We start from the raw sequence: 15437 nt of genomic DNA, 5'->3' as shown, positions 1-15437 counted from the left end.
AAGGTGATAAAGGTTAGAGAGAAAAATAAAGCAAAGAGGGGGAATAAGGAATGCCAGGTAGCTTTTGAAATTTATCACAATGAGCCAGTGAAGGAGGGTTTATTCACCCCAATTTCAGCACAAGCTGTTTAAATGACTCATCCAAGGCTGTCAACTAGCCAAGTGGTAGAATCAGATTTGGAAAATGGGAAAAAAGGTATAGGACCTTTGATCTCTCTCAGACTGCCTTCCAGCCCAGGAGTCTTTTAACCAACAAATCCACTCATCTTTCTCTGGGCTTCATTATTATTACTGACCTCTTGGCAGCTTTTGACATTACTGACATCCTTTCTTTTCCAAACCTTTGACTTCAGTGACACTATGCTGTTCTAGTTTTGTTTCCTTTCCCAATGATTTCTGCCCCTTTTAACTTTTCTTTTTCCTCTCACCACCCGAATATGGGTCACCAGGTACAACCATCTTATGGTCACCATATTGAACTGTGACCAGGAAACACCATTCATTTAAATCACAGTCCTTGTGAATGGCACCTTTGGATTTGTGTAGTGCACAGCTTGGGCAGCTGTAGTTAGCAGCCCTGTACCTTTTGCACTTCTCTTACTTATGCCAACAACTTCAGTTCCCTCTCTGCAGGCTCTTCCCAAAATTTCATGGGCAGCTTCTGCCCTGCACCACTGGAGAACATGGTGGAGTAGCCTGCACCCTGCAACCACACACTCTTGCAAGAGTTTCTGTACCTCTCAGTGCCCACAGACAACAGTGGGGCAAACACAGTGGATATTTTCTTGGCACCACTAATGCACAAATCCATGAATAAAGAGTCCCTTTGCTGGGGGGAGGGGCAAGATAGGGGTAGGGGAATAAGAGGTATGAACTTTTATGTATAAAATAAATAAGCTACAAGGATATATTGTACAACACAGGGAATATAGCCAATATTTTATAATAACTATAAATAGAGCATAACCTTTAAATATTGTGAATCACTGTGTTGTAAACTTGTAACATATAATATTGTACATCAACTACACTTCAAAAAAAAAAAAAAGTCAGGGACTTCCCTGGTGGCACAGTGGTTAAGAATCCGCCTGCCAAGGCAGGGGACATGGGTTTGATCCCTGGTCTGGGAAGATTCCACATGCCTCGGAGCAACTAAGCCTGTGTGCCACAACTACTGAGCCTGCGTTCTAGAGCCCACAAGCCACAACTACTGAAGCCTGCGCGCCCTGGAGCCCGTGCTCCACGACAAGGGAAGCCAACGCAATAAGAAGCACGTGCACCACAACGAAAAGTAGCTGCCGCTCTCTGCAACTAGAGGAAGCCCGTGCACAGCAATCAAGACCCAATGCAGCCAAAAATTAATTAATTAATTAATTAATTATTTAAAAAATCAGAAAAAAATGTCCCCTTGCTAAATGGTCTCTATGGTTAGATATCAAAATTTCTGGATTTAGTTAGAATCAACTTGTAAGTTTCTTTTAACTCTAAAAGCTACAATTTGGTATTATATTTCCATGTGCCAAGCTGGGTAGGCATATCATTTCATTCAATTCTCACAAGAACAGTATGAAGTAGACATTACTATACTCATTTGTTTAAGGTTCAAAGAAGTGTGACCTGCCTAAGGTCACACAGTTAATAATTGGTAGAAGTGAAATTTGGACCAGGTCAATTGGACTCCAAAGTCCAGGCTCCCTCCTGCTCTGTAAACTGCCTCTCTAGCACCATGCTGAATCCAGGACAATATTAATTAAAACTAACATTTGTATTTCAATATAGTTTTTAAAAATCTTATCCTATGCACAATTTCACTTAACGCTCAATAATAATCCTGAGAGGCAGGTAGTAGTGTTATCCTTAGATTTAGATACAAAAATTGAAAACTGAATAAGATAAAATGACTTCTGAATCATTTTGATACGAAAGAGAGCCAAGATTGAAATGCAAGTCTCCACTCGCACTTTATTCTCTGCACCAGGCTCTGCCTAAGCGTTGATATAGAACATGTGAGCTGGGACTGAAGGGTTGAGGACAATGCCATTTTCTTTTTGCCTCTAATAACCTGTAGCCTGGTAATCACTGAAGTAATTGTTCATTTATGCAATAAATATTTATTGAGCACTTAGTATGTGCCAGGCACTGAACATACAAGGAACAGAGGCTGTCCCGCCTCCTGGATTCACGGGGTTTACATTCTGGTGGAGGAGACAAAAAGATAAATAAATTTCAGACAATGATAAGTGTTTCAAGACTATGGAGTAGGAAATAAAGGGGAGGTAAGTTTAAATAAACGCCCGAGAAGGCGTCTCTGAGAAGTTAACATTAACTGAATGAATGAGTGCATGTATAGCAACCCCCTGATGGATTCATTTTTCAAACTTATCTAGTTTTGTTGGCCAGTAGATTGTTCATGATTCTGATGCTGAATACTCTTTGGAGCTTATGTTGCTGATGCCAAAAGGTCAAGGGCAGTGGCGAAGAACATCGACGAATCCTTTCCAATTCATTTCACTCCTCTGACCTTGCCTTTGCCGTCAGGGTCACTCCCCACCGCCACGCCCATTCTTCTGCCCCCGGATGCTTCCAGCCTGCGCAAGCGCAGGAGAAACTGCTGTTCCTAGTGGAGGGCGCGGATTCCACCCCAAAACGCATGCGCCCCGGGCCCGCAAGCCCCGCCCCGACCTCTGCGCCCGCTCGCGAGCCCTTGCCAATTCTCGGGGCGGGGACTGCGCGGGGAGGCGCGCGCCGGTGCGTGCGAGCTCCGGCGCCGCGGGCGGGCCAGTGAAGCCGGCGGCCCTGGCACGTGATCTCGGATCGGCGTGGTAGCTTGGTGGCTCCGTCTGTCTGTCCGTCCGCGGTTGCCATCATGGCGGACGCGGCCAGTCAGGTGCTCCTGGGGTCCGGTCTCACCATCCTGTCCCAGCCGCTCATGTACGTGAAGATGCTCATCCAGGTATGAGTCGTCGCCTTTCCCTTCCTCGCCCGGCGCCCTGTTCGGTCGCCGCTGCCCAAGGCGCCTGAGAACCGGCTCCAACCTTGCGGGCCTTCAGTCTCCTGAGATGCTGCTCCTTCTTTGCTGCCCGCCCCTTCCTTCCCGGCAGGGACGACTTCCACCGCCCGCTGAGCTCCCACTGCCCGTGGGCCTTCCCGAGGTCTCGCCTCCCAGCCAAGCCGTGAGGCCCGCTCCTTTCCCGGTATCCGGCTGCCGCCCTGCCCTGCCTGATGGCTCCCCTGAACTTTGTTTTCTCTTCTCTGAGGTTGATCCTGGCTGGGCGCCGCCAAGGGCTTGCCAACCTTTCCTTCTCCGCTGCTCTGAAATTAGCATCCTTCTCTCCTCCCCGGCCCCAAACGCAAGACGTGAAATCTGTTGAAGACAAATTTGAAATTCGAGGGGAGCCAACATTTTATTAGCTTTTGTTTTCTCTTTTTTTGTTGCTGTTACTACTGCTCTTCTGTTCTGAGATTTTAGCACCAGATACCCAGAGAAACACAAGGTGATAATCAAGCGATTGCTGAGTCAAATTTCGGAAGGATCCACTGAACCCTCTTCAACAGCAGCCCATGTGGCTCATGACAGTGAAAATCACATGTCAGAGTGATGTGAAATCAGTTCAGCTGAAAGTTTTATCGAGTTTAAGTATATATGTTAGTTTCTAATATACTGTGAAATAATTCTTAAATGGTATTTTATATTCACAGGCAAGTTTACCCGGTTATAGTTGACGATAGACCATTAGGTAGTATTGTTCAGTTGCCTTTCTGAATTTCCCTGTGACGGGCAGGTCATTCATTTTTTTAACTTTCGTTGAGAGTTGACGTAATTACATCATGCATAGTACCAAGGATAGAACCCCTGTCCTCACCATCTGCCTTTCTGTCAAAAATATGCAAGACACTAGGGAAGGCCTCATTTCTTATTTTTGAGTTAATGATACTAATCCATATCATGTGTTGCTGAGTTGACCGTTGTGGATTCAGAACCTATATGTAAAAAAACTATTGTAAAATAAGTTGTTTAAATTAAGAACAAAGGGAATTCCCTGGAGGTTCAGTGGTCAGGTAGGACTCCACGCTTTCACTGCTGAAGGCCCAGGTTTAATCCCTCATCTGGGAACTAAGATCCCCTCAAGCCACTAGAGGTGACCAAAAAATGAAAGAAAGAAAGAAAGAACAAAATCTTTGAAATGTATTGTGACATCTAAAACAGAATTGGCACATTTGTAGCTAGATAATATCTGAGGTAAAAGCATTTTGCAGTAAATCTGATATAAGCCCATTCATTACTCAGTCCTGATCCAGGAGGCAAGGTTTTCTAATGACATTCAGAGCTCTTGCCTCAAAAACTCCTTAATCCTGATTGCACAACATGCTTGTGTTGCCAAGTGTCTCAGGGGTTTTGGTGAAATTCCCAAATACTCAGTTTTAAAAATAGTTGTTCAGTGACACTTTCAGGAGTTCTTTAATTGAACAGGTTGAGAATCACAGCAGGAGAGTCAAAACCATGTCCGACAACGTTCATTCTCTCAAGTATCCCTTTGGCACTAAAGAGTCTGAATATATTGTAGAAATAAAATGATGACATTAATTCTGAAATGACTCGTTAGATTGTTCATGACAGTCTGCTCCTTTAACGTGGACTTAGCTTGTAGTTCTTTCCCAAATGACTTATCCCCAGCTGTATCTGCATTTGCCTTTTGAGTGGTTTGTTTTGCAGCCAAATATGACGTTGATGCTGGCTTAGTCTTCTCACTTCGTCCAAATATTTAAAATGTGCTTGAATTTCTTTAGAAAATATTTTTGAGCGTCCTCAGTAAACTGTAGCATTGTTAACACAAAAATTCCCTTATTCTATTTTCAGATTGATACCAGTCTATCTCAGCCACATGGTTTACTTTGTAGAATTTGAACCAAAAGAAAACTTGGACTTTATTGAAACCAGTCTTAAACAAGTGACAAAATCAAAAAAAAAAAAAAAAAAACAACACCACAACTGACAAGGATGATACTTCATCACTGTCTTGGAAAATATACACTGCATTTTAACTTGTGTTAAAAATTATAACTCTAAATTTGTTCTTTATTCAAGACCTTGCAACCCAGGCATTCCTGGGAATGTTGCTTAGTATTGATACAGTCTCTTGTTTCTAAAGGTGGGATATGAGCCTCTTCCTCCAACAATAGGACGAAATATTTTTGGGCGGCAAGTTTGTCAGCTTCCAGGTCTCTTTTGTTATGGTAAGTGTCTTTGATTTATTTGGAATTGGAGGACATTGAAGGGTGTGATAGGAGTTACTGAAAAAATATATAGAAAGCATGTTTCCTTGAAATTTCTATGTAACCATTACTTTCAACTAGAATGTAAATCTCCGACTTGTGTTCTTAGCTCAGCACATTGCAAGCATCGATGGGAAGCGTGGGTTGTTCACAGGCTTAACTCCAAGACTGTGTTCAGGGGTCCTTGGAACTGTGGTCCATGGTAAAGTTTTACAGGTAAGAAGAAAATCAATCCATCTTCCCATAGATTTAGATAACCTTTTTTTTTTTTTTGACATCTTTATTGGAGTATAATTGCTTTACAATGGTGGGTTAGTTTCTGCTTTATAATAAAGTGAATCAGCTATACATATACATATATCCCCATATCTCCTCCCTCTTGGGTCTCCCTTCCATCCTCCCTGTCCCACCCCTCTAGGTGGTCACAAAGCACAGAGCTAGATAACCTTTTTTTTTTTTTTTTAATTTATTTATTTATTTTTGGCTGCATTGGGTCTTAGTTGCTGCGCGTGGGCTTTTCTCTAGTTGCGGCGAGTGGGGACTACTCTTCATTGTGGTGCGCGGGCTTCTCATTGCGGTGGCTTCTCTGGTTGTGGAGCACGGGCTCTAGGCGCACGGGCTTCAGTAGTCGTGGCTTGCGGGCTCTAGAGTGCAGGCTCAGTAGTTGTGGCGCATGGGCTTAGTTGCTCTACAGCATGTGGGACCTTCCCGGACCAGGGCTCGAACCCATGTCCCCTGCGTTGGCAGGCAGATTCTCAACCACTGCGCCACCAGAGAAGCCCTAGATAACCTTTTACGTACAGTTTGTTTTACTGATCAAGAGCAGTTTCAAAGATATACGTCTTTACATCCATGGCCCTTCTTCCTCTTGAAAAACATTTACTTGAAATACCCATTCTTAATTCTTTCCTGGGAAGCAAGGAGAATTTGTATAAAATGAAGTAATTGATTTTGATCTACGCAAGCTTCTTCCTCTGGACCAGTTGTTCTGAGCAGAAATTAAGTACACTCATTTGAGCTCCTGTGTAGCTCATTTTATTTCTTTGAAGGAGGAAGGAAGCTGGTTAAAACATACATTTCTTTCTCATGTTATTTTCCTCTTATTCCTAGTGTTACTCCTAGTAAATGTTTTCTGTTACAAACTTTTTTTTTTTAAAACTTAACAAGATAAACGTTAAAGTCAGGATAGTGTTTATTTGTGACTGTTTATTTCAATAGTACTCAGTCCAGGGAATTCCCTGGCGGTGCAGTAGTTAGGATTCCACACTTCCACTGCAGAGGGCATGGGATCGATCCCTGGTCAGGGTACTGGGATCTCACACTCTGCAAGGCTCAGCCAAAAAAAACCACTGCCAATAGTACTTGGTACAATCCTCCATGTATTTTTTAAGGCTTTAATGTTGCCCCAGTTCTACTTTTTTATCATTTGATGAGCAAATCGTGGTTTTGTTAATCAGTTTCATGATCTGATTGGCTTAGGTTTTAAATTCTCTTCAGACTTTGTTGAATTGAGTTGGAGAGGTTTTCCAGTTAGTTCCTCACATGGGAGCAGTTTTGTTATTCATTGTACTTACTCTTGTCATCATGCGTGTGGACTGAATGTTAGAAGCAGCATTTTGGGTGGCCCATGGGTCAGAGTGATTGAGTTTTAATGGGCCAATGTTTTTGGTGGATTGATTACTACTCTCTTTTCCAGCCACACTGTACTTTGGCTCAGTGAAAGCATTCCTGTTACCTAAATGAGGTTTAGATTTTCATGTGGGAAAGTAGTTGTCATCTAGTTCAAAGAGGTTTATGTATAGACCAAGAGTGAAATTACTACTTGAGATCAAGTTCCTTTATGTAAAGGAAAAGTAAGACAAACTTGAGGTAACCAAGTACCTGGAATATGTGTTTCACATGTAGCCAAATGAAATAGAACAGGGTATTGGTACTATACTTAGTATCAAAAGCAACTAATACAATCAAGAAGAAAGACCAATTCAGGTCTTTCTGAACAAGAAAGAGTTCTGTATATCTGAACAAGAATTAAATTGAAATCTCTTCAGAATAATGTAGAAGAGACAGGTTGAAAATTTTATTAATGGAGTGAAAACCAAAGTCTAGAAATGAGTGAGGATTTTTTAAAACTCCTGAAACTGTTAGAATTAATTCTTGTCAAAGACCTGGAATTTGACCCAAAACCATCATTTTGCTTAATCATGTTGTTTGTTCTCTTTCCTCTGATTTTATTTTTAAAATGTAAAATTCTTTTTGTAAAAGACAGTGTTCTCTATTTTTTAAATCTGGTTATGACTAGGAGGTCAGTCGTCTGGTTCTTGTATTTCACCTAGCCCATCTTCTATTTCTGAAATATCCCACAAATAATATTTCCTCTTCCAGTGCAGTCTGAGCTCTGGCAGTTTCATGTTCTCTTCTCCAAAAGAAAAAAGCATCTTCTTTTGTGGAAGTGAGGTGGTTTCAGCTATTCAGACTTAGCACCAATTCTCTGTTCTTTGTACAGTGAAGAAAAGCATCTTGCCCTAATTTGGTATTGGACCTGCTTTTCCCATGAAGAAGCCGTGAGGCTTTTTCCATAGCCTTCGTCCTAAGCTATGTTTTGTGTTTTTTGGGTTTTTTTAATTTATTTATTTTATTTTTGTCTGCGTTGGGTCTTTGTTGCTGCACACAGGTTTTCTCTAGTTGCGGTGAGCAGGGGCTACTCTTCATTGCGGTGTGCAAGCTTCTCATCGTGGTGGCTTCTCTTGTTGCAGAGCACCGGCTCTAGGTGCGCAGGCTTCAGTAGTTGTGGTGCGCAGGCTTCAGTAGTTGTGGCACACGGGCTCAGTAGTTGTGGTGCGTGGGCTCAGTAGTTGTGGCTCGGGGGCTCTAGAGCACGGGCTCAGTAGTTGTGGTGCATGGGCTTAGTTGCTCCGCAGCATGTGGAATCTTCCTGGACTGGGGCTTGAACCTGTGTCCCCTGCACTGGCAGGCAGATTCTTAACCATTGCGCCGGCAGGGAAGCCCCTAAGCTATGTTTTTATCAATTTATTTTCTGTTATATGTGTGTGTTTAGTAAATAATGTTCTTGGATTTGGATCGTGTGTTTTCATTGTCATTTCTCTCTAGGTATTTTTTGATTTCCTCTTTGATTTCTTCAGTGATCTCTTGGTTATTTAGTAACGTATTGTTTAGTCTCCATGTGTTTGTGTTTTTTACGTTTTTTTCCCTGTAATTGATTTCTAACCTCATAGCGTTGTGGTCAGAAAAGATGCTTGATATGATTTCAATTTTCTTAAGTTTACTGAGGCTTGATTTGTGACCCAAGATGTGATCTATCCTGGAGAATGTTCCACGCACACTTGAGAAGAAAGTGTAATCTGCTGTTTTTGGATGGAATGTCCTATAAATATCAATTAAATCTATCTGGTCTATTGTGTCATTTAAAGCTTCTGTTTCCTTATTAATTTTCTGTTTGGTTGATCTGTCCATTGGTGTAAGTGAGGTGTTAAAAGTCCCCCACTATTATTGTGTTAACTGTCGATTTCCTCTTTTATAGCTGTTAGCAGTTGCCTTATCTATTGAGTTGCTCTTGTGTTGGGTGCATATATATTTATGATTGTTATATCTTCTTCTTGGATTGATCCCTTGATCATTATGCAGTTTCCTTCCTTGTCTCTTGTAACATTCTTTATTTTAAAGTCTATTTTATCTGATATGAGTATTGCTACTCCAGCTTTCTTTTGATTTCCATTTGTATGGAATATCTTTTTCCATCCCCTCACTTTCAGTCTGTATGTGTCCCTAGGTCTGAAGTGGGTCTCTTGTAGACAGCATATATATACAGGTCTTGTTTTTGTATTCATTCAGCCAGTCTGTGTCTTTTGGTTGGAGCATTTAATCCATTTACATTTAAGGTACTTATCAATATGTATGTTCCTGTTACCATTTTCTTAATTGTCTTGGGTTTGTTTTTGTAGGTCCTTTTCTTCTCTTGTGTTTCCCAGTTAGAGAAGTTCCTTTAGCATTTGTTGTAGAGCTGGTTTGGTGGTGCTGAATCCTCTTAGCTTTTGCTTGTCTGTAAAGCTTTTGATTTCTCCATCAAATCTGAATGAGATCCTTGCCAGGTAGAGTAATCTTGGTTGTAGGTTCTTCCCTTTCATCACTTTAAATATGTCATGCCACTCCCTTCTGGCTTGTAGAGTTTCTGCTGAGAAATCAGCTGTTAACCTTATGAGAGTTCCTTTGTATGTTATTTGTCATTTTTCCTCATTCTATGAGGCCACCATCACCCTGATACCAAAAGCAGAGATACTACAAAAAAAGAAAATTACAGACCAATATCACTGAAGAATATAGATGCAAAAATCCTCAACAAAATACTAGCAGACAGAATCCAACAACACATTAAAAGGATCATACACCATGAGCAAGTGGATTTATCCCAGGATGCAAGGATTCTTCAATATACGCAAATCAGTGTGATACACCATATTAACAAACTGAAGAAGAAAAACCATATGATCATCTCAAAAGATACAGAAAAACCTTTTGACAAAATTCAACACCCATTTATGATAAAAATTCTCCAGAAAGTGGGCATATAGGGAACCTACCTCAACATAATAAAGGCCATATACAACAAACCCACAGCCAACATCATTCACAATGGTGAAAAACTGAAAGCATTTCCTCTAAGATCAGGAACAAGGCAAGGATATCCATTCTCACCACTGCTGTTCAACATAGATTTGGAAGTCCTAGGCACAGCAATCAGAGAAGAAAAAGAAATAAAAGGAATACAAATTGGAGAAGAAGAAGTAAAACTGTCACTGTTTGCAGATGACATGATACTATACGTAGAGAATCCTAAGGATGCCACCAGAAAACTACTAGAGCTAATCAGTGAATTTGGTAAAGTTGCAGGATACAAAATTAATGCACAGAAATCTCTTGCATTCCTATACACTAATGATGAAAAATCTGAAAGAGAAATTAAGGAAACACTCCCATTTACCATTGCAGCAAAAAGAATAAAATAACCAGGAATAAACCTACCTAGGGAGACAAAAGTCCTGTATGCAGAAAACTATAAGACACTGATGAAAGAAATTAAAGATGATACAAACAGATGGAGAGATACACCATGTTCTTGGATTGGAAGAATCAATATTGTGAAAATGACTATGCTACCCAAAGCAATCTACAGTTTCAGTGCAATCCCTATCAAATTACCAATGGCATTTTTTACAGAACTAGAACAAAAAATCTTAAAATTTGTATGGAGACACAAAAGACCCCGAATAGCCAAAGCAATCTTGAGGGAAAAAAACGGAGCTGGAGGAATCAGACTCCCTGACTTCAGACTATACTACAAAGCTACAGTAATGAAGACAATAAGGTATTGACACGAAAACAGAAATATAGATCAATGGAACAGGATAGAAAGCCCAGAGATAAACCCATGCACTTATGGTCAACTAATCTATGACAAAGGAGGCAAGGATATACAATGGAAAAAAGACTGTCTCTTCAATAAGTGATGCTGGGAAAACTGGACAGCTACATGTAAAAGAATGAAATCAGAATACTCCCTAACACCATACACAAAAATAAACTCAAAATGGATTCGAGACCTAAATGTAAGACAGGACACTATAAAACTCTTAGAGGAAAACATAGGAGGAACACTCTTTGACATAAATCACAGCAAGATCTTTTTTGATCCACCTCCTGGAGTAATGGAAATAAAAACAGAAATAAACAAATGGGACCTAATGAAACTTAATATCTTTTGCAAAGCAAAGGAAACTATAAACGAGGAAAAGACAACCCTCAGAATAGGAGAAAATATTTGCCAATGAAGCAACGTACAAAGGATTAATCTCCAAAATATATAAACAGCTCATGCAGCTCAATATTAAAAAAGCAACCCAATCCAAAAATGGCCAGAAGACCTAAATAGACATTTCTCCAAAGAAGACATACAGATGGCCAAGAAGCACAGGAAAAACTGCTGAACATCACTAATTATTAGAGAAATGCAAATCAAAACTACAGTGAGGTATCACCTCACACCGGTTAGAATGGGCATCATGAGAAAATCTACAAAGAACAAAGGCTGGAGAGGGTGTGGAGAAAAGGGAACCCTCTTGCACTGTTGGTGGGAATGTAAAGTGATACAGCCACTAGGGAGAACAGTATGGAGGTTCCTTAAAAAACTAAAAATAAAATTACCATATGACCCAGCAATCCCACTACTGGGCATATACCCAGAGAAAACCATAATTCGAAAAGACACATGCACCCCAATGTTCATTGCAGCAGTATTTACAATAGCCAGGTCATGGAAGAAACCTAAATGCCCATCGATAGACGAATGGATAAAGAAGATGTAGTACATATATACAATGGAATATTACTCAGCCATAAAAAGGAATGAAATTGGGTCATTTGTAGAGACGTGGACGAATCTAGAAATTGTCATACAGAGTGAAGTAAGTCAGAAAGAGGAAAACAAATATCGTATATTAATTCATGTATGTGGAACCTAGAAAAATGGTCCAGATGAACCAGTTTGCAGGCAGAATTTGAGACACAGATATAGAGAACAAACATATGGACACCAGGGAGGGAAAGAGGCGGGGCCGGGGGGTGGTGGTGTGATGAATTGGGAGATTGGGATTTACATATATATATACTAATACGTATAAAATGGATAAGTAATAAGAACCTGCTGTATAAAAATAAATAAATGAAATTCAAAAATTCAAATAAATAAATAAAAATAATGTTCTTGGATTTTTGCTTTGCTTTGTTTTCCTTTTTCTTCTTTTTTTTTTAAATTTATTTATTTATTTTTGACTGTGTTGGGTCTTCGTTGCTGCGCGGGCTTTCTCTAGTTGCGGTGAGCGGGGGCTTCTCTTCGTTGTGGTGCGCGGGCCTCTCATCGTGGTGGCTTCTGTTGTTGCAGAGCACGGGCTCCAGGGCTCACGGGCCTCAGTAGTTGTGGCACGCGGGCTCAGCAGTTGTGGCTCGTGGACTCTAGAGCGTGGGCTCAGTAGTTGTGGCGCATGGGCTTAGTTGCTCCACGGCATGTGGGATCTTCCCGGACCAGGGCTCGAACCCGTGTCCCCTGCATTGGCAGGCAGATTCCTAACCACTGCGCCACCAGGGCAGCCCCTCCTTTTTCTTCTTTTAGATAAGTACTTTTATGAGCTGATCAGTCAGTATGTTAAACTTAGCAACAAGATCATCTTAGAGACACTTATTTCCAAGTGTTAATTAGAAGTAGAAATTAATTGGAGATTTACAGCCAAAAAAATCAACTATTTTAATTTCTGCCAATCAATAGAATTTTCATTTTATGTTCTGTCTCAATAACACTATGATAGCCCTAATCATCCTTTCCTTTTCTCTTCCTTTGTAGCATTACCAGGAGTGTGACAAGGCTGAGGTATGTTGGAGCCGATTTCTATGCCTGAGTCTATTTTCCCTGCAAGCTACTGTTGCTCTTTGGTCCTCTTTAGGAAAAGGGACAAGCAGTCAGCTTTCCTTTCATCGTAGAGAGTGTTGTTATACGGGGTGGCCACCAGTTTGAACAGTTCTATTTAAAACCATCAACATATCTATCTTCTTTCATTTTGATTTCCAGGAGTCAGGATCTGGAAATGTACAGAAAGAAGTTTCATCTTCCTTTGACCGAGTTATCAAGGAGGTAAGATGATTATGATTTCTCTAAATCAGAGCAAGCTGGCAGTTGTGGAATCAGGATCATCAGGCCTGTATGTTCAGTGTCTGTTCCAAACAAAATTAAACTTTCAATTTAATATGGGCTTTACTGCATGTAGAACATAAAGAGAGAAAAAAACATTGCTTGCTGTTTGGAATTTCAAGGAAACATAATTTGCCCACTCATCTTTAAAATTGAGGAAGTACTGAAACCTCTTATAATAGAGTTGGAAATCTCTGGCCCAAAAGTATTAAAATAGTGGCCAGGGCCTTTGTGTGTTGGATATTATATATCCAGAAATGCTTTTACAACATTATTCTGACTTTAAGATGTCCTTATCGTCCATTTCCCACTCCTGTCTTCTACCATTGGAGTTTGTTGCATGCCTGACTTAATAATACTCTTTTATTTCTAGTCTTTACATTACCTAATTGTCTATAGAGACGTCACAATTTTTCATTGAAAGCTGCCTTCTAAAGTATATATCACTGAACAAACATCACTATAGGTCAAGATGTCAGATGAGTCAACTTTGTTTTTTGTAAATTTTCATGAAGTGATTTTATTTAAAAGTAGAGATGCATGTATTAATGTGTTTTATATTTTCTTAACTTTATTTAGTTCATCGTAAGTCTCTTAGAACTACCGTTAGAGTAGGGGTGAGAGATCTCTTCACTAAATGAAGATAATGTTTAAATGCAAAAACGAACGACGGACCTACTATATTTACAGCCTACCTCCAAGTATTGTGATTGAATTTTTTACTAACCTCTTTACTGAGTCCTGGACAAGAAAGATAAACTAGGGTAAATATAGAGCTCTAAGATACTGCACAGTTACGGGGCTGTGGTTGAAAAACAGATGAACGTCATTGTGTTCTCCTTGAGACGTTGGTACAGATTAAACAGAGCCTGACATTTGTCTAGTGTAGATATCAGAGTATCAGAGTCTCTGAAATCACTCACAATGAGAGAGCAATTTAATAGTCTAAATACAGGCCTCATAGTTGTTTGTTTGTTTGTTTGAATTTATATTTTTATTTATTTATTTTTGGCTGCATTGGGTCTTCGTTGCTGCGTGCGGGCTTTCTCTAGTTGCAGCGAGTGGGGGCTACTCTTCATTGTGGTTCACAGGCTTCTCATTGCTGTGGCTTCTCTTGCTGTGGAGCATGGGCTCTAGGCACTCAGGCTTCAGTAGTTGTGGCATGTGGACTCTGTAGTTGTGGCTCACAGGCTGTAGAGCGCAGGCTCAGTAGTTGTGGTGCACGGGTTTTGTTGCTCCACAGCATGTGGGATCTTCCCAGACCAGGGCTCGAACCTGTGTCCCCTGCATTAGCAGGTGGATTCTTAACCACTGTGCCACCAGGGAAGCCCCAAGCCTCATAGTTTTATTCCAGCTAGGTTACTGTTTGCTGGTGACTTTCCCTGTTTCTTTTTTTTGTTTTGTTTTTGTTTTTGTTTTTTTGGCCGCACCCTGCAGCATGTGGGATCTTAGTTCCCGACCAGGGATCAAACCTGCACCCCATGCATTGGAAGCGTGGAGTCTTAACCACTGGACCTCCAGGGAAGTCCCTTTCCCTGTTTCTTTGCTTTTGTTTTTCTCATCTTTAAATTTAAGATAACAGAAACCTGCTTTGCAGAGAAATTTTGAGAAGTAGCTATAACAGTATTGAAATCCATGAGTGAAAGCTGTGCTAGAATGATAGTGTATTATATTGCATCCCATTCAGGCTACTCTTCCTGACTCCAGGAAGGGCAGGAGTGCTCTGTCACTCACTCTCTTATTCTACAGTGTCCACCCACATGACTTCTCTCAGGAATTTGAGTGTCATTTACTTAGATTTCACAAGTGTGTGTTGATTGTTTCTAGACAACTCGAGAGATGATGGCCCGTTCTGCTGCTACTCTCATCACACATCCCTTCCATGGTATGTTTGCAGTTGATAACTGAAATCTGATTTTTTATCTTTCTTTTTTTACAAATTTATTTATTTATTTATGTACTTTTGGCTGTGTTGGGTCTTCGTTTCTGTGCGAGGGCTTTCTCTAGTTGTGGCGAGCAGGGGCCACTCTTCATTGCGGTGCGCGGGCCTCTCACTGTCGCGGCCTCTCTTGTTGCGGAGCACAGGCTCCAGACGCGCAGGCTCAGTAGTTGTGGCTCACGGGCCCAGTTGCTCCGCGGCATGTGGGATCTTCCCAGACCAGGGCTCGAACCCGTGTCCCCTGCATTGGCAGGCAGATTCTCAACCACTGCGCCACCAGGGAAGCCCTATCTTTCTTTTATATCACGATCTCTCCTGACTACTTAGATAGGTTGACATGGGAGTTCACTAAAGTGCCTTGCCTGTTTGTTTTTTGTTTGCCTATTTTGGCTTTTATCCAATTTATCCAGATAGCATAGTGTCTTTAGGTGGGAAAACCTTTTTTTTTTTTTTTTTCCCCAGGGCTATTAA

General features: G+C 40.9%; 1 protein-coding gene across 3 annotated transcripts in view; it reads left to right on the top strand.

Moving 5' to 3' along the window:
* The first annotated feature begins 2183 nt into the window (after window positions 1-2183).
* The window catches only part of MTCH2 (mitochondrial carrier 2), a 43841-nt gene continuing 30587 nt past the window's right edge, over window positions 2184-15437 (top strand). The window contains exons 1-6 of one of the 3 annotated variants that reach the window (XM_036859735.1): window positions 2184-2953; window positions 5151-5235; window positions 5384-5490; window positions 12683-12709; window positions 12908-12970; window positions 14855-14912. In XM_036859735.1, coding sequence (XP_036715630.1) covers window positions 2867-2953; window positions 5151-5235; window positions 5384-5490; window positions 12683-12709; window positions 12908-12970; window positions 14855-14912 — 427 coding nt within the window. In that variant the 5' untranslated portion in view covers window positions 2184-2866. The other 2 variants (XM_036859737.1, XM_036859736.1) reach the window with 2 other exon arrangements.

The sequence above is a fragment of the Balaenoptera musculus genome, chromosome 8 (genome assembly GCF_009873245.2).
Source record: "Balaenoptera musculus isolate JJ_BM4_2016_0621 chromosome 8, mBalMus1.pri.v3, whole genome shotgun sequence".
Taxonomy (NCBI): domain Eukaryota; kingdom Metazoa; phylum Chordata; class Mammalia; order Artiodactyla; family Balaenopteridae; genus Balaenoptera; species Balaenoptera musculus.
This window is presented reverse-complemented; position numbering and strand designations above follow the sequence as displayed.